The sequence below is a fragment of the Toxorhynchites rutilus genome, chromosome 1 (genome assembly GCF_029784135.1).
Source record: "Toxorhynchites rutilus septentrionalis strain SRP chromosome 1, ASM2978413v1, whole genome shotgun sequence".
NCBI classification, from domain to species: domain Eukaryota; kingdom Metazoa; phylum Arthropoda; class Insecta; order Diptera; family Culicidae; genus Toxorhynchites; species Toxorhynchites rutilus.
Genome location: NC_073744.1, coordinates 191,513,284 through 191,533,050, shown reverse-complemented (window position 1 = coordinate 191,533,050; position 19,767 = coordinate 191,513,284). Strand labels below are relative to the sequence as shown.

General features: G+C 39.5%; 2 protein-coding genes across 2 annotated transcripts in view; both read left to right on the top strand.

Moving 5' to 3' along the window:
• Window positions 1-313: 313 nt before the first annotated feature.
• Window positions 314-7,070, top strand: LOC129762058 (DNA damage-regulated autophagy modulator protein 1). The gene is made up of 6 exons (XM_055760041.1): window positions 314-501; window positions 563-858; window positions 948-1,069; window positions 1,137-1,366; window positions 5,990-6,280; window positions 6,340-7,070. Exons 2-6 carry the CDS (start codon window positions 794-796, stop codon window positions 6,412-6,414), a joined length of 783 nt encoding a protein of 260 aa, XP_055616016.1. The 5' UTR covers window positions 314-501; window positions 563-793; the 3' UTR covers window positions 6,415-7,070.
• A 125-nt stretch (window positions 7,071-7,195) lies between these two features.
• The window catches only part of LOC129762057 (transcription factor E3-like), a 72,891-nt gene continuing 60,319 nt past the window's right edge, over window positions 7,196-19,767 (top strand). The window contains exon 1 of the mRNA XM_055760039.1: window positions 7,196-7,384. The gene's annotated coding sequence lies outside the window, so the exon portion shown is untranslated. The remainder of the gene's footprint in view (window positions 7,385-19,767) is intronic.

Genomic DNA, 19,767 nt, shown 5'->3' with positions numbered 1-19,767 from the left:
ACAACACATAGTTAAAGATTTATAGTATTCATTCCAATGCCTAAGTCGTCAACAACAAGAATTTGGTGTGATAAAAGTCCGTTGCAATTTAAGGGTCGGGCCAGGGCCATCTTCCCCTACATATGGTAACATGCATGCTTCGTAATCATGCGACCCGTAACAACCGCTGATTGAATTTACTCTTGTGCACATGTTGAAAATAGAGGAGAGCATGCAGCAAAGAGAGAATTTCAAATTGACAGCATTTTAGTACAGTAGCTGTTTGCGCGGTGTCCACGATTTCGATCCGTGCCCGACTCTGTCAGAATGCAAGTGGTGGAAAAATAATCACAATCCGTCATAACAAACTTAGAACGTCATATAAACGCGACGGGCTGTAAAAATTGCAATCTATCTTCACTGTTTTTGATTCGAATTCTTTCAACAAATTTCAGCTAATTTTCGGAAACATTCTTTTTCACGCTGTGCAAAATCGATGTGAATAAAATACAACATGAAAAGGTAATCGGAAAATCAATTTCAGGTTGACGGATAATAACGCCCATGATTTTTATTTCAACAGTTTGTCTTGGAAGAGTTCACCAATCGAATAAACGTGCCAATCCATAGTTCCAGTTTTATTTGCGTAGCAAATAGTCATCCATGTGACATAATGCATCGAAATCTACGCCCAGCCTACTGTTTTTAGTCAATTAATCAAAACAAAATCGAAGCACAACGATTTAGTTCCTATTATTTTCCTTGACCTTCCGATCGTCAAGCAACTAGAGCTTCTCCAAGAAGTTCGCTCGCCATGTCCAATCTTTACCTACTTCCCATCTCAGTTTTCCTGCTGTTCAACTTTACCTTCATCGGAACGTGAGTAATCAGTTTGTGACTCATCCTCGTTTGTTTATCAATTATTAGCTAGCTAATCATGTTTTTTTTTCGCACACACTTGGTTGCAGTTACATCGCTGCAGTTCTGCAGGGCCATGTGGTACCGACGGTGCCGTACATAAGCGATGCCGCCACATACTCGCCGGAGAGTTGCGTCTTTGGGCAGCTGATTAGCGTGGGATGTGTTCTGTGTAATTATTTGTCACCATCCTTCCAGCTTCTGGGAAGTTTTTTGGAATATATTTTGTACTATTCCAGTGGGAATCACTATTTACGTGCGCTACCGACAAGTTCAGGAACTTGGCCTACGACACACGGATATTCAACGAGCGGTTGAGCGTATAAACGCACCGGCTTTCTGGGTCGGAATGGGGTCCTGTCTGGGAGTGAGTATCGTAGGAAACTTCCAGGAAACTAATGTCAGACCGGCGCATTATGTTGGAGCGTTTCTGGCGTTCGGTATGGGAACCATTTATTATTGGATGCAGGTTTGTTTGAATTATGATGGGCCTGGTCACGAACGCCACTTCACGGTGAAAACGAAGTGAATTGTATACAACGTTATTACGACTGCCACCGTGTGTGTAGAATCCGGAAGAGTTCATCCGTCGTGACAACTTTGATTTTAAATCTTGTCTTGCTTTTTAGGGAAGAAAAGATAACCAAACAACAATTTACCCACCTGGTGGCATTTTTAGAACGAAATCCTGGTGTAACCAGAGGACGTAAATTTGTTCATTTGGATGTAATGAAGGACTAAAAATGTAGCTCCCGCAGGCCCATTAAAACATGTCGAAAAGTCTATGTTTATTTTCTTTTTTAAGTTATGGTTTTTCAAAGTTAACCGATAGTGCGGAATATCGATTTTTCTTCTTTTTCTTATACACCCAGGTTTTTTTTACGAGGTTTTTTTTTACGCGGATTTTCGAATTAACGCGGTTTTTTTAACGCGGTCACCGCGTAAAAAAAAACTGAGCAATATCAAATCTGTCCCTCATGCTTCCTGAGACCATATGACGGAACTTAGTGCTATTGACGGATATTAGTGCCGCACCTATGTGCCAGGTTCGATGCATCTGTAGCGAACACAGATTCAATTTGGCCGCGTTGTTCTCCACCGCCTATGCCAGTTTCGATGGGAACGACCACGTCAAGTCGGAGGACAGATTTTGCAACGCCAATGCTTGACAGAACAGAAAGAATTAGACCAGAAGCAGTTAGAGTTGGAACAGAGGCAATTAGCGCTGCAGAGAAAGCATTTCCAGGAGAAATACAAGCTGGGTCGCTAGCTGATGAATCTGCAAGTGCAAGAAGAAGTATCTCGAGATAGCATAAAGCTTATGCAAGAATGGGTTGATGAGCACACCACTGCGAAGCAGAAATCCTCCGTACGACCTTCGTGTGCAACGAAGTTTCATGTTTTTTTTACGCGGATTTTCGAATAAACGCGGTTTTTTTTACGCGGATTTTATTTATAGTAAGATTTTCCAATTAACGCGGATTTTCCAATTAACGCGGTTTTTTTTTACGAGGTACGTATCCCCCGCGTAAAAAAAAACTGGGTGTACTCAAAAATTCATAACTTTTGAACTACTAGACCGATTTAGATGATCAATATATGACATCAAAGCCAATGAGCTAGACTGATTTGGAAAAATATTACACCTACGAGTAAGATGAATTTTGTTTCCGTGATTATTGTTTGTGTCTGTTTTTTTGTTTACATGGTTTCGGGACCAAGGACGCTATATGTTTTTTCATATTTTTTCTTGAAAGCTGAGGATTTTTTACATAACATATCTAAAAATCAGAGATGAGTTCTTTTTCGTTTTCCCGTTGTGGTTTTCCAAAGTTAACATGTTTTTAGTCTTCGATCAATATTTCTATGCGACTATACTGGATCTATGCAACTAGAATCAAGTTAATTCGCCAGTTTGGTTTGGAAGAAAACTAGGTAAAGTTATTTAATTCGATATGTCAAGCATCTGAATCGGTACAGTAGTTCAAAAGTTATGAATTTTTGAAAAACGTCGTTTTTGGCATAAAGGTGAAAAATGATTTTTTGAACCATTGGTTAAATTTGAAAAATCCTAACTTAAAAACGAAAAAGAACACATCTCTGATTTTGAGATATTTTATGTAAAAAATCCTCAGCTCTCTAGAAAAAAAAATATAGCGCACTTGGTCCCGAGACCATGAAAGCCATAAAAACAAATACAATCAATAATAACATAAGCATAATTTCAATTTCCTGTAATTGAGGTATTTTTCCTAAAAATACAAGGTGATTGACTTTAATTTGATATGTCGATTATTAGAATCGGTCCAGTAGTTCAAAAGTTATGAATATTTGAAAAAAGTCATTTTTGGAAAAAAGTGATTTTTCGGACCGCCTTAAAACGGAAATGGTCATCCTAACGAAAACAATAAAAATTGTAAGGGATTGTATCTAGGACACGACCGCATGTTTTCGACGTAGAACTACGCAATTATTATATGCAATCCACTTGTTTACCACTTCGAATATTATTTTAGAATGCATCGAAATTTTATGTTCTTCGTTACAAATAAATTTGATGAACGTCCTTTTACGTTTGATCGATGCCTAGGACTACCAAAATATGTGAACGGAAGAATTGTCATACGATCATTGTATTTTACATTTCCCTCTGAAATTATTGCACGTAAACATGAGATTACGTAGTTCTCAAACCGCGAAAGTTCATTCACCTCTAGTATCTGAAATGACGATTTCCCAGGCTTCTCAGTTTAAAAGTACGTTTCAGGGAAACATTCCGGTCTGCACAACGACAAGCGAATAGGGGAGGACGGGGTAAGACGGACACGGACATTTATAACACATTAGTTTGGTGTATTGCATTACACTCAATCATGTATACCCATTTTTGCGTGTGTATAGGTGAAACGTAATGATAAACAAAAAAAACTTATGAGCTGGCGACGAGCACTGATTTGTTATTTTGCTTGCAAGAAATTTAGTGTTTTAGTGGTGAATATGGACATGTCCTGTGGAACCAATGTTACAATAATAAACACACGGGCCGTGTGAGTGTGTTTGTATAGAAAACGGTATGTTTTTGAAACATTCAATAGAATTATTGAGACACTTTTGCTTGACTCATAGCGCGGGCAAGGTGGCCACTATTGTAAGAAATGAGATTTGCCATAAACGCACCTTTGAACGCGCCTAATTGACGAATTGAATGAGAACATGTTGGTTGAATAACTCATGGCACATTCATGATAAATTTGATGTTTTTTGGATACCAAATATATAAAAATTTTAATTATGATAATTTCGCAAGGGTTGCACATTAAGCATGTTATACTTACCTATAATCTATAAATAACACTTCCCACCCTTGTCACGTTTGATCTACCAACGACCTTGATATGTAGTAGAATTTGATCGGAAACAATCATCCTCTAAACGCCTAGATTCACGAGTCACTTTATGTAGCCATCTCACCCTTAGTGGTGACCAACTTGACCCGTCATGATTTTAGTAGCACCTTTTTCATACCTTTTTTAATTTATCATATAACATTATGAAATAAAAAGAAAAGCTTTTGGAAGTCAACGTGATTGCGGAAAACATCCTAAGGATCGATGCTGTCATGATGAAATGCTTCAATTTTGTGTGCATTGTGTTTAATTGTACTCTATGTTTAGGGGTGCCGTCTTACCCCGTCCTCCCCTACAAAAATACTCAACACCAAAAAATGCCCCCGACTTGCAAGTATTTGCAAAGCGGATTTCCCCAGGCACAATAATTTGGAAGTCCGTGTTAGGGAAACACAGTTCGGTGGGAACGAAAATACCCCCGACTTGCATGTATTTTTGCAAAGCGGATTTCCACAGGTTCATCGATTTTGAAGTCTGTGTTGGGAAAACCGTAAATCGGGCCAATCAAAACTTGGCAGTTAGGACGTTTGGATAGCGCTTGACATTTTACATTTTACATTTAATTGTTCATCTTATGAAAAATAACATCTTATTAATTGTGATAGACGCGTAGAAATATTTCCTATCAATTAATGCAAACATCTTTCTGATCTATTAAGAAATGTTCGAGTGCTTATATTCGAAATACGGATAGGGTTAGCACACAAATAGGCAAAACAAATGTATGGGAAAAATGAAATTCTTCCAGTTTTCATGAATTTAAACCGTTTAGAGATAAGCGAATTGTAATGTATAGGATATCAAACAAATCTTAGAGAATTCCCGATGCGATTGGTATGCAAATCATGAGAATTCGTTCACAGTGAAAATAGTTATTAACGTTAATTTTATTTCATAGAAACGTGACCTGTGTTCTATTGTCGCGCCCTTCCTGAAAGACGTAGTTCTACGTCAAAAAGAAACCCTGCGAATGACGGATCTCTGTAGAAGCATGTCCGAAAAAGATCTTGAAACTATTGAGGACCAGAGCAGAGGGTCCAAAGCCCTTAAGGAGGATGACTTTAATAGGTGATATTCATGGCTATTACGTAAAAAAAAGATAACCCTCCGCTGTCGCGATTGAGCTTCGATACAGAGTACGCGCGACATATCGCAGGGAACATTGGTTTTAGAGATGTTTTCTTGGTTACCTTCTCAGAGGCCCCACAGTCAACTTTCCGCCGTTTTAAGTTACCGAAAGACAATCTTTGCCGCATGTTGTGACACATGAGATTTTTGGATTTTCATTTCGTCGAATGGTCGATTAATGTAAACGGATGTAAACGGGAGCAAGATTACTTAGGTTTTACATTCATATCAACTAAAAGTCAATGGAGCACATTGACCCTATGATTTACTGAACTTTAGAATGATTTAGGGACCTAAAGCAAATAATATTTATATGAACTCAAAGATAGTGTAGCAATTGGTAAAACTTAAGCACATATATAAAAAAATTGCATAAAACTGGACAATATTTAAAAAAAACTGGATGATTTTAGGGTTTGACTTTTCAACTGGATCGAGGAAGAAAACTGGAAAAATCCAGTTTAAACTGGAACATTGGCAACGTTGTGTGGCAGTGATGTTCGTGATCAGGTCCGATGTCTTCCATCGGGGTACTATCTGAAACTTTTTGTTTGCAGGCATACATTTCCTACTATTTACAACCTTACATTGGTTCGTTGATGAAAGCCCACATTCGACTGGCAATTTCGGTGATTTGCACCGTATTTTTCATTGTTGTAGCCGTGACGGGCATCATATCGCATATCCTGTTCAATGGAACTGATCCGCGCAAATGGTACCCCTCGGATGGAGGCTGGGAATATCACGTGGCAAGTTCAATCTCCGAGTGGATTGTAGCGACGGCCTTTTGCTTTTACATTCTCACGTTCACCGACGAATTTCGCGTCATGCAGCTGGACCATCCACCGGTAAGCCCGAAAAGCCCGAATTTACTTGACATTCTATCTAATATGCGCTCTTTAAATAGTTGATTTTCATCCAAGTGGATGAAACGCTCAATTACGAACCGGTGATCGAGGAGCCAGTAGACTCCGTTTCGTGATCTGATTCGACCCACGCCGAATTGCCATCTTCAAATAATCGAGTCACACCTTCTTTACTGCATAAATCGTCTAAGCTCATTCACGAATCACAACAATCCATCGCTGGTGCCGCTCCCAAGCGTCGATCACTAAGTCTGAACGATCTTCACCTGTTACAGCTGGACGGGGGGAAAGATGTCCGCCGTTGCTGTCGCTACTGTCCTCCGAATGCCTTCCAAACTCATCCGAACGTGGAGCGAATCTGCGACGGATACAACTGCATCATCAACATTAGAGCCTCCTTCAGCAGCCAAATGTTGTCCGAGAGTGGCGGTCTGCTCGACATGCCGCCACCCAGTCTCACCGATTCCGGGCTGGACTGTTGTTCTTCCGAGCTGGAGCTGTTTGAGGCGGTCCGCGATAAGCTGGACCCGCGGAAGATTGCCTCTCTCTCGCTATCGCTTATGTTGATCGCTATCCTGGAGGCGTTGCACACGCTTACGGTGTATTTTAGTGACAACTTCAAGCATAGCTATCTGTAGTCAACCCCTCTCGTTATGATCTATCAACAGTGATATGTTTTTTTTTTCATCGTTATAAGCATTATAATCATAAGTTAGCGTGGTATTTGTAGATACCAATTGATACCAATAAATACAATTTAGAGTGTACAAAGATAAAACAGATGTTGAAGAAATTCACCACTAATGATGACGATGATGATGATGATGACACGCCGAGTGGGGACTTTCTGCGCGCCACCCTCTCTCACTGATGCCGATACGCAGAATAAAAATATACACACGAACGTGTTTGCGCATCAGTTTTGGTTTGGTTCGGAACGGTGGATGTCTATCGATTTCACGGTTGTGATTTTTGTTTTGCTCTTTTCCGTGAATCTGTTGTGATTATTTGAATCGGTACTATCAGCAGAGATAAGTTGTGCATTTGTAAGAAAACGACAATAAAAACATATCGAATAAATTGAAGGTTGGTACCGAATGATAACTTTTCAGAATCTGGAACAATATTCGGTGTATGAAATGAATAAAATTTTGGGGAATGACGTAATTGATATTGGAACCGGTTTCAAGGGAAATGATTAATTAACGTCATCAAACAAATTGTTGCGAAGAACACATGAAAACAGGAACAAATTCGAAATTTTGCTCAGTTACGTAATCAGATGTGTTGGCGGGTATGCGCAGATTAAGCTGTTGTTGTCCAATATTAAAAAATGGGGCAAAAGGACATACAGTCTATCGCAAAATTGAGTGTACAAATGCTACTAGACGATACTTTGCATTTATTTGGTATGAAATATTTTGAATACATTGATTCTTTCGATGCATATTTATTACTCACACATTTAATTAGCTGTACGTGCAATAAAATTCCGAGAAAAGTTTTCTGCTAATTGTTTATTCCTAAAAATTGAAAACAATCTCTATTCTAGGCATCGCAAAATTGAGTGTACACCTTAAATTTCTCCGAACAAATTAGTCTTGTAAGTAAGTTTCTTTGCGAATTAGCGTACTTTTTTCATCAGTGATTGGTGTCAACACTTAACCATTGCTTGGGCAGTGTTGGTTTTTGTTTTTTATTGATGTTTGCATTTTTTTTTATCAAAATGGCAAGTTAGAGCACAATAATAGATATTGTTGTACGTACAATGATAATAAATATGAATTGTCGTGAAAATATATTGCAGGAAATAGCAGATATAGTCGGAAGAACTCACTTTACAGCAAATAAAATCATAAACAAGTGGAAATACGAAGGAACCATGGAAAATCTCCCGAGTAGATGAAACAAACGTATCCTGTCTTCTGATGATGAATGAGTAATTATGCGAACATTGCGAAAGAACCCTATAACAAACATTCCTAAATTGACTACCGAAGTGGCAGGCATCATTGGAAGACCTATTAGCGCAGATGCTATCCGGAGAGCAGCATACAGGAACAATTTGAGAGGTCGTATTGGCCGTGAAAATTATTTCATCTCAAAGCTGAATATGAAAAAAACTACTATAGTTCGCTAATTGATGTGTAAACAGACCTAAGGAGTTATAGAACAAGGTCTTTTATACGGATGAGCCGAAAACCAATCTCTTTGAATCGGATGGAAGACAGATGGTGAGGAGGAAACCAGTATTCGTGCTCCAGGTTCAGCATTTTGTTCCCACAGTAAACACGGCTGCGGTAGTCAGATGATGTATGGTACATTGACGGCTTCTGGATCTGGAACCTTGGAGTTTATTGATTCGGCGATAGATAAAATGGCGTAATTGATCTTCCTGGAACGGTGGAGGCGATCTGGCGTAGTGGTAACATCCATGCCTCTCACGCTAAAGGTCACGAGTTCAATTCTCACTCCCGACATTCTTCCAAAAATGGAAGTAAAAAGTGACGAACCAGCCAAATGAGTTGAAAATCACTATAATACAGATAATAAAAAAAAAAACAGGAAGTGGGTTATATCTATGGTATAACCGCAAGGGTGACGTAGGACTATCGTTGATTTAGAGATCATTTGTTGAATCTGAGTTCATTCTGAATGAATGAATATTTGAGGGACTTCGAAAACGAGAGCGTTACGTTGGAGGCACAAGGTTTTATGCATCCAATATTGGATACGGAAATATCCTACTGATGGGGAAGAATAATCTTCAGAAGCTATCCTGTTAATTGCGATTGATTGAAAAATCACAAAACCAAATGTATTTGGTCACAGTGTTACATGGATAGAAAACATTCAAATAAACTCTTTCACATGAATGTATTTTTAAATCCCCAGAGAAACTGGCAGATTATTTTCCGGATCTTTGTAGATGGCATCCAAACGGAAAGAATTCCGTGCGTGTATGGGTGTGTGTAGCGGCTGCTTCGATGGTCACTTTCTCTTCTCCTGATGGATAGGCTTCTCTGTGCTCCCTTACAGGATCAAACAAACTGCTTGCGTTTCAGGGCAGATCTCGATCCTTCGCCGTCCAGCACCCTCAGCAATGATGTTGTCTTGTCGATGTCCTCACGAAAAATGAATGCATCTCACCACCAGAATGCTTTTTGTGCGTGATTGAATCGAGAGAAGGCGTGGTTTACGATGGCAATTTGGAAGGCAAACTAAAGGGGAATGAACTCTCTGAGCTCGGAACTTTCGGCGACTGAACAATAATCGATTGCGGGCGCATACAATATACGGAAATATCCTACTGATGGGGAAGAATAATCTTCAGAACCTATTCTGTTAATTGCGATTGATTGAAAAATCACAAAACCAAATGTATTTGGTCACAGTGTTACATGGATAGAAAACATTAAAATAAACTCTTTCACATCAATATTATTTTAAATTCCCAGAGGAACTGGCAGATTATTTTCAGTAACGATTAGATATTTCCACATGTTCCTCGATACTGGAAGCCCACCAGTGGTTAATGCTAACTCGATAACCATCTGTTAATAGCACTTGATTGAAACATATTTGGTCACAGTGTTACATGGATAGAAAACATCCAAATAAACTCTTTCACATGAATGTATTTTTAAATTCCCAGAGGAACTGGCAGATTATTTTCCGGATCTTTCTCGATGCTGAATGGCATCCAAACGGAAAGAATTCCGCGCGTGTATGTGTGTGTGTGTGTAGCGGATGCTTCGAGATCTTCCCGGGGAACCGTTTGTGGCATCACTCTCCTACTGATGGATTCCCTTCTGGCTTAAGGTGCACAAACAGGCTCTTGGTGACACCGTTCATTCGCGCTTTCATGATAAACGAAGAGCTTCACCACAACAGCGACAACATGCTCCAATCGCTGTTCAATTAGAACTGAGTGGATTTCCGAGCGGCGCTCGCTTATATATCGATTGATGATTTCAAGAGCCTGTTTTGAAAACAATTTTAAGACTATTGAAACAAGTTTTTGGATCAGAAAGTAACAAGTATAGAACGCGTAGACATTTTATCTTTCGAATGAAGTGTTTATCATACCATTTCGTTCAGTTGTTTAGGAGCTATTAACGCTCAAAATCTCGGTCTCCGACGTAACGCTTTCGTTTTCGAAACTTTGATTTTACACCCCGGTATAGAAATGAAAGACGTAGTCCTACGTCAAAACTTCCTGGAACGTAACCTGCAGTCTTCCGTTCTGAAATTGGGTCTCCCTCGTGATTACTACTTTCAACAGAATAATGGCCTGAAGCAAACTGACCTCATCGTGCGGAAATATCTGCTCTATAATGTTAACTCAAAACATCTCCGCAATCACCGGACTTCGACACTATTGAGTATCTATGGTGGGAAATGAAAAACCATCTGAAGAATAGAAATCCAGGGGACAAAGCGGAACTTAAAACGACGATTACGGATATTTGGGAGGCACTTCCGTCTACAGTGTTCAGAAATTTCCACACGGCGCTTGCAGAAAGTGCTGGAAGGGGGACCATGGATTGATTTTTGCTATCTGTTAACATTTCTGAACTGATTTTAATTTTCTTTTTAAGAAAAACTTAAACTGTACTCTCAATTTTGCCACGTCTTAATTGGAGATTTTTTGTTTGTATATGAAATATGACAATTTTAATTCTTTTCTTATCACTACATGAGAGTTAAATGGATAAATTTTACGATGAATATGAGTCACATTGGATTATTTACTTTTTAACCCCAAAAAACTCAAAAATCACAAAGCCGCATGAAGTGTATAAAGGGTGTGTCCCATCAAATTGCATCACGGAAAAAACGCTGTAGAAATTCGCCCAGTAGACCGATCCTTTTGAAAATTTTAGACAGTCAAACAAAAACTATTAAACAACTTTTGGCATTTTTTTTTATTTATACTTCTAGCCCAAGCCCGTATGCTCGCATCTTCCTCTTTACCCCGTCCATAAGGTTCTGTACAACGTCAGGTTGTAGTTTTTTTTTTGAACAGATATCCATTTTCTCTTGAAGTCCGCCTCCGATTTGACAACTTTTGGGTTCTTCCGGAGGGCCTGCTTCATAATCGCCCAATATTTCTCTATTGGGCGAAGCTCCGGCGCGTTGGGCGGGTTCATTTCCTTTGGCACGAAGGTGACCCCGTTGGCTTCGTACCACTCCAACACGTCCTTTGAATAGTGGCACGAAGCGAGATCCGGCCAGAAGATGGTCGGGCCCTCGTGCTGCTTCAATAGTGGTAGTAAGCGCTTCTGTAGGCACTCCTTAAGGTAAACCTGCCCATTTACCGTGCCGGTCATCACGAAGGGGGCGCTCCGCTTTCCGCAAGAGCAGATCGCTTGCCACACCATGTACTTTTAGGCAAACTTGGATAGTTTCTGCTTGCGAATCCCCTCCGGAACGCTGAATTTGTCCTCTGCGGAGAAGAACAACAGGCCCGGCAGCTGACGAAAGTCCGCTTTGACGTAGGTTTCGTTGTCCATTACCAGGCAATGCGGCTTCGTCAGCATTTCAGTGTACAGCTTCCGGGCTCGCGTCTTCCCCACCAAGTTTTGCCTTTCGTCGCGGTTAGGAGCCTTCTGAACCTTGTATGTACGCAGGCCCTCCCGCTGCTTGGTCCGCTGGACGAATGAACTTGACAAATTCAGCTTATTGGCGACATCCCGGAACGAACTTCTCGGATCACGTCTAAACTGCTTAACTACGCGCTTGTGATCTTTTTCACTGACGGAGCATCCATTTTTGCCGTTCTTCACCTTCCGGTCGATGGTTAGGATCTCGAAGTATCGTTTTAGTACTCTGCTGACCGTGGATTGCACGATTCCCAGCATCTTACCGATGTCCCGATGTGACAACTCCGTCTTCTCGAAATGAGTGCGCAGGACTAATTCACGACGCTCTTTTTCGTTCGACGACATTTTTCCAAATTTACGAAAAATTGACAGTGAAGCATGGCCAACGTGATCTATACACTCTTATCTGATTATAAGCGAAAGCTGAAGATATAATTCCTAAAAATAAAATTTCTACAGCGTTTTTTCCGTGATGCAATTTGATATGACACACCCTTTACATAATTTTGCGATAGACTGTAGATATACTGCCGGTATCTACGAGTTGTATTTTGAGTTGAAATGTGCCTTCAAAAAATTACTTGGTAGGGTAAATAATCTTGGTTTGTCCGATTTAGGGTGTTTTCACGCAACTAGTAAATGTAAATCGATTTTTCTTTATGAAAATCACATATAATCGAGACGAGATTGGGTTTGTTGAAAAGCTCTAAGTCTCTTGTTGCTAATACAGGGCGTACTCGATTATATACAGTCTCGGATTTCTTTTTACTGTATATATCGAATCCTGTATATAATTGAGTCAAAAAAAAAATTTTTTCTTCGTTTGTTATGCATATACGTTTCGTTTTTCGAATATAAAAGAAGAATTTAATTTTCGATTCATCCTCTTAAAGTCAGAAAACATCTTTTTCACATGAAAAAACAGGAAGTGGGTTATATCTATGGTATAACCGCAAGGGTGACGTAGGACTATCGTTGATTTAGAGATCATTTGTATGAAGTTGAATCTGAATTCATTCTGAATGAATGAATATTTGGAGAACTTCGAAAACGAGAGCGTTACGTTGGAGGCACAAGGTTTTATGCATCCAATATTGGATACGGAAATATCCTACTGATGGGGAAGAATAATCTTCAGAAGCTATCCTGTTGATTGCGATTGATTGAAAAATCACAAAACCTAATGTATTTGGTCACAGTGTTACATGGATAGAAAACATTAAAATAAACTCTTTCATATGAATGTAATTTTAAATTCCCAGAGGAACTGGCAGATTATTTTCAGTAACGATTAGATATTTCCACATTTTCCTCGATACTGGAAGCCCACCAGTGGTTAATGCTAACTCGATAACCATCTGTTAATAGCACTTGATTGAAACATATTTGGTCACAGTGTTACATGGATAGAAAACATTCAAATAAACTCTTTCACATGAATGTATTTCTAAATTCCTAGAGGAACTGGCAGATTATTTTCCGGATCTTTCTCGATCCAAACGGAAAGAATTCCGTGCGTGTATGTGTGTGTGTAGCGGCTGCTTCGAGATCTTCCCGGGGAACCGTTTGTAGCATCACTCTCCTCCTGATGGATTCCCTTCTGGCCTAAGGTGCACAAACAGGCTCTTGGTGACACCGTTCATCCGCGCTTTCATGATAAATGAAGAGCTTCACCACAACAGCGACAACATGCTCCAATCGCTGTTCAATTAGAACTGAGTGGATTTCCGAGCGGCGCTCGCTTATATACCGATTGGTGATTTCAATAGCCTATTTTGAAAGCAAATTTAAGACTATTGAAACAAGTTTTTGGATCAGAAAGTAACAAGTATAGAACGCGTAGAAATTTTATCTTTCGAATGAAGTGTTTATCATACCATTTCGTTCAGTTGTTTAGGAGCTATTTACACTCAAAATCTCGGTTTTCGGCGTAACGCTTTCGTTTTCGAAACTTTTATTTTACGTCAAAAAAAATTAACCAGAATCTCTCAGAAGGTGATAGACGATAATATTCGATGAAAAAAACCTTCTACACATATGTTTGAATTGTAAAAAGTTGTAAAACTTTTTTTCTGTTTCGGACTCTGTTGCCTCTAACTGGATCTACATCAAAAAGTACGCTACGGAAGACGATTCTGTTGGTTCCATTTGAAAGATGAGAATATTTAGTTCAGGATATAGTAGTGGAATATCTAAATTAGTGGATAAATCCATCATTTGGGAAATTAAAACTTAAAAGTTAGTAATTTTTAATGTGTTATTTTATAATTTTATCCCATGAAACTTGATTGTTTCTATCAATTGAATTAAAGAAAAGTCTTCAAACATCCCGATTTTCATCACACTGTACATATTATAGCCACTTAAATTTCACCTTAACGTTGAAAGGTTACATTTTTACTTGAAATAAGTCATATTTGAAATATAAAAATGAATATATTTTTTCTCAAAACTGTATATAATCGAGTCTGTATATAATCGAGACACGCTACCATAAGGCGTTGAAATTATTCTAATTTTCATGCTTTTCAACGATTTCTTCCTTAAAGAGAAATTATGATCATGGTTTGTCCGGTATTCGAAATCACTCTTTTTGAATGAAAAAAACTTCAGCGCGTTTTTGTTTCCACCGAAATTTGTTCCTCAACAGAGGACTTCTAAATCAAGGTGCCTGTGGGAAATCGGCATTGCAAATACATGAAAGTAGTGGGAGCTTTTGTTCCTCAACAGAGTAATCGGGATTGCCAATACAGTAGAACTCCGACTATCCGGCTGAAGCGAGTTCTATAATAATTCTATAGAACTTTCGAAAACTTGTCAGTGAGTTGTAGGGCCTGATTCTCGAATACACTTCACGGTGGAAACGAAATAAACGGCACGCCATTGAACTACGTTTTACGAGTTAGTGAAGTGTCGAAGATAATGATGAATTTTCAGACAGAATGAGCACTTTTCAAATAAAAAATCATTAATGAATTTTTTAATAAACTTTTTCGTATCAAACTGGTGTTTAATGTGAGTGGAAAACTTTGTTTTCTTCATGTGGTATAATAATCTCATACAAAAATTTCATCTAAAGATAATTTGATATTATAATGATAAGTTTAGTGGGAAACTAATCTCGTATCCAGATGTCGACACCATACCTTTTTCATCGCGAATACGTTTCATTCCGTTTCCACCGTGAAGTGTATTCGTAGTGTATTCGAGAATCAGGCCCGTAGGTTCTTGATCTTTTGTTTTGGTCATGACTTTCACGTTATCACGAGAACGGATCGTCCGGTTTAAGCTGTCTGTTTTGCTGTGTTCTCTCACCCAAGAAAAGTTCATGCGGCGAGGAAATTTGGAAAAGTGGAGGAATATTCGAAAAAGTGATTTCCATCCACATTCAAAATCAGCATGCAACAGATAGCCTAACGGAATCCTACGTCAACTAGGATTCCGGACACAACCATCCTGTGACTTTTTTAAAAAGCGATTTTATTTTTTGCGCGCACGCATCAGTCGCAGAAAAAAAAATTAGTGTACAATTGAGCGACATTTTATTGAAAATGCTGCTATTCCAGAGGACTAAGAATACGATTATTCTCTGGACCTTTTCAAAAGATAATCTGTTACAAGATTTCATGAACAATTTTGCTAATAACATCTTGAAACCGTGAGTTATATAAACATTGTTTTGTTTCTTTCATATTCCTTCTATATTGAACGCAAATAATCACCATATTTTGTTTCCCAATCCGTATATACTTTGCCTACAGCTCCACCTCATATGTACCTCATTGGTAAAACATTCGGAAACAAACCGTGTTCTCTTTTAAGTCCTTATTTTGTAATTGTCAATCTCAGTTATTAACGTTTTTATAACGAAAAGCTTAATATCATTCCCCAGAGACCAACATGGGGCTCAACGTGTTAAATATTGTGTTTTGTGTGTGTGTACTTGTTTAAAAACAAAGGAAAAGTGACTACATTTGAAGCCGATCCGACGACAAATACGGTAATATATGGTGAACTTTATGGTGACTCTGTGCCATCGAATAGATTTTGTAGGAAATCGTTTGGACGATTTGAAAGTGGTGAAAACGTTTGAAGACGAAAAATTAGAGGCATTAATCGATCAAGATTCGACTCAAATGCAAAAGGAGCTTGCAGTATAATTGAGAGTAGTTCGACAAGCAATTTTCAAACGACTTAAAGCCCCGGGATACATTTAAGAGCAAGGAAATTACGTTCCATATGAGTTGAGAGCAAGAAATGTCGATCATCGATTTTGCATGTCCGAAATGTTGCTAGAACAGCAATAAAGTAAGCTGCGATAAACTAGAACGTAAAAGATAGTATGTAAAGCCTGGTCAACCAGGAACATCAACGCCGAGCCCAATATCCACGGTGCCAATGTAATGCTCTGCTTTTGATGGAATCAAAAGGGTTTGATCCATTATGAGCTACAAAAACTAGAAGTGGGTTATATCTTTGATATAACCGCAAGGTGGACGTAGGACTAACGTTGACTTAGCAATCAATAAATAACAAGCATATAAATCTTTCAAATCGTTTCATCTTTCGAATAAAGTGATTATCATACCACTTCGTTTAGCCGGAAAAGAATTATTAACGTTCAAAGGGGGAATCGATTCCTCCTCGGAAATACCCAGCACAAATAATACCCACTCCCCAAGCCCCGACAGTTGGAATCATCGTTGATCCGGAGCAGGATTATTAACGCTTGAGAAGGAATGGATTCCTCCTCGGAATTGCACAGCGAAAATAAGACCCCCTTCCCAACAATTCCAACTTCCCGAAAGCGACGATCGATTGCAGCATTCGTAAACAAATAATTTTATAACGCTGCTTTTATGAATGTGATTTCTTCGATATGTAATCAAATATCCACTTCGATCATATCCACTACACCGTATCATACCATATCAGATCCATAGATAATCCGCGTGCAATAGAACCCGCTGCTTGCATCTAATTTGCTATGCCAATTTCCCCTGGCTCCATGGTTTTGAAGTGTGTGTTAGGGAAGCATTTCGATTTCCAGAAACGCAAGCGAGTACAAAAGTACCCGCAGCTCGCATCTACAGGGTGGGCCATTTAAAGTGGAAGCATCTGGCAACCCCATAACTTTTGACAGAGATGGCAGATTAACAAATGTCATACCGCGTTGGAAGCGTCATTTCAGTACAATTTTAACCATGGAACAATACACACCTAAACAACGCGCTGAAATTGTTCAGCTGTACATTCAAAATAACTTCTCAATTGTGTTAACTAAACGTGCGTGGAAAAATAAAAATAAAGTTAAAACATCGCCTGGAGACAACACTATACGTCGATTATATGCCAAATTTATATCGTCTGGTAGTGTTGGTAATGCCAGTCATCTGTCCAGACAACGACCAAGACGTTTCGACGAGAATATTGATGCCGTTCGAGCCAGTGTTGCAGAGACTCCATCGACATCAGGTCGCCATCGTTCGCAAGAGTTAGGCATCGCTCGAACCACTCTCCGGCGCATAATGAATTGGACAATTACTGGTTCCAACAGGACGGCGCTACTTGCCATACAGCGACTGCCACGACCAAATTATTGCGCGAAATGTTCCCCGGATGATTAATATCGAAAAACGGCGATTATGACTGGCCACCGAGATCACCTGATTTGACGCCTCCTGACTTTTTTTTATGGGGATATTTAAAATCCAAGGTGTACACTGGTAAACCGACAAGAAATTGCTGCCATATCGGCCGAAACATTGGGCAAAGTGATGGAAAATGCCGAAAAAAGGGCACATTTTGCGGTCAAGGCCAGAGGCGGTCATTTACGAGATATCATAATCAAAAAGTAGTTAGAACAAATCTCCTTGGACCAAAATAAATGAATTTCAAAAAAAAAATTTTAAATTCCACTTCTTTACTTTGCTATTGCAAAAACAAATCCTTCCACTTTAAATGGCCCACCCTGTATTTTGTAATATCGACTTCCCCAGGCTTCATGATTTTGAAGTCTGTGTTAGGAAAACACTCCAATTTACAGAAACGCAAGCGAATATAAAATACCCGCTGCTTGCATCTAATTTGCTATCCCAATTTCCCCTGGCTCCATAGTTCTGAAGTCTGTGTTAGAGGAGCATTCCGATTTCCAGAAACGCAAGCAAATACAAAAGTACCCGCAGCTCTCATCTATTTTGCAATGCCGATTTGCCGAAACACAAACGAATACAAAATACCCGCAGCTTGCATCTAATTTGCAATGCCAATTTCCCTTGGCTCCATAGTTTCGAAGTCTGTGTTAGGGAAACATTCTAATTTCCAGATACGTAAGCGAGTACAAAAGTATCCACTGCTTACATCTATTTTGCAATGTCGATTTCCCCTGGCTCCATGGTTTTGAAGTCTGTGTTAGGGAAACTTCCATCCATTCCAGCGATCCTACCTCAATCGTTGCGCAATTACAACTGAGTGGATTTCCGAGCGGCACTCGCTTATATACCGATTGGTGTGATTTCAGTAGGCTGTTTTGAAAGCAATTTTAGGGCTATTGAAACAAATTTTTGGATCAACAAGCAACAAGCATATAACGCGTAGACATTTTATCTTTCGAATGAAGTGTTTATCATGCTCTTTCGTTCAGTTGTTTAGGAGCTATTAACGCTCAAAATCTCGTTCTCCAGCGTAACGCTTTCGTTTTCGAAAGTTTGAACTTACACCCCAGTATAGAAATGAAAGACGTAGTCCTACGTCAAAACCTGTTCAAACGATCAATTGAGACTTCTGCAGGTAACAACTGATCCGTTCAAACCGAGCTATTGTGGAAAACCGGCCAGATTATGCAACCAGGCACGAGTCGATAATATTCCACCATAACAACGCTCGGTCTCATATTGCTGTTTGAGTTAAAAACAGTTTGGAAAATGGCGGATGGAAGATTCCGGTTCACCCGCCTTAGAGCCCCGACCTTGCCCATTCCGACTACCATTTGTTTTGATCGATGCGGAACGCTTTGAGTAGAATTAGCCGAATCGAGGGCCTTTCTACATTCAACAAGATTTTCGTGTCCACATTTTGTGATTTCCAACCTTTATTATTTTTAATTTAGAAAATAAGAAGCATTTATTGCAGGAAAAGGACAAAGTTATCTCAACCAAATTCAGACGAGATACAATTACCAACTTTACAATGTTATAAAGTATCATGCGTTATCGCCATGCCCATTTTCAACTATCGGTGAAGGAATCGATAATCGTTTGCCTAATCACAATGCCTCATTCAGGATCCCGAGAACCATTTTCGGTAACAAACTCGATTCGTTCGGTCTTGTGCGAACCCATAGGTGTCATTTTATCGAAGATCCTCCATCGCATATGAGGAGCTGAAAAAGTGGAAGAACTAAAATGGAATCCCACACTTGATCCAATTTATGAATACAAATAAGGCACAAATGGTCCAACATGGAAACCGAGGTTGACTAGAGAAATTCACCCAACATAATTTTACCCGCAGCTTCCCCCTCATTCCTAATCCCACAGAAAGAGGACCACCCACACTTGGCCATACCTAGCCGCCTCCCAGCGCGCTCTATACGACTGGCACTTACGGTATGTTCCGTTTTTAGCCTTCCCACCGACGACGACGACGACGAGGACTTTTACCGGGTCGGCCCGTGGCTGCAGTGCCGTAAGCCAAGCGGGAGAGACCAACCAGTGAGCGCCAGCACACCACATTCAGTAACCACATTTCCATCACAATCACGATCCCAGGGCTACATTATGGATATCACATCGCTTCCCTTGGCGAAAATTTCTGAACGGAGAAATGTGTACCGCTCGTGGGCATCAAATTCATCACATCACA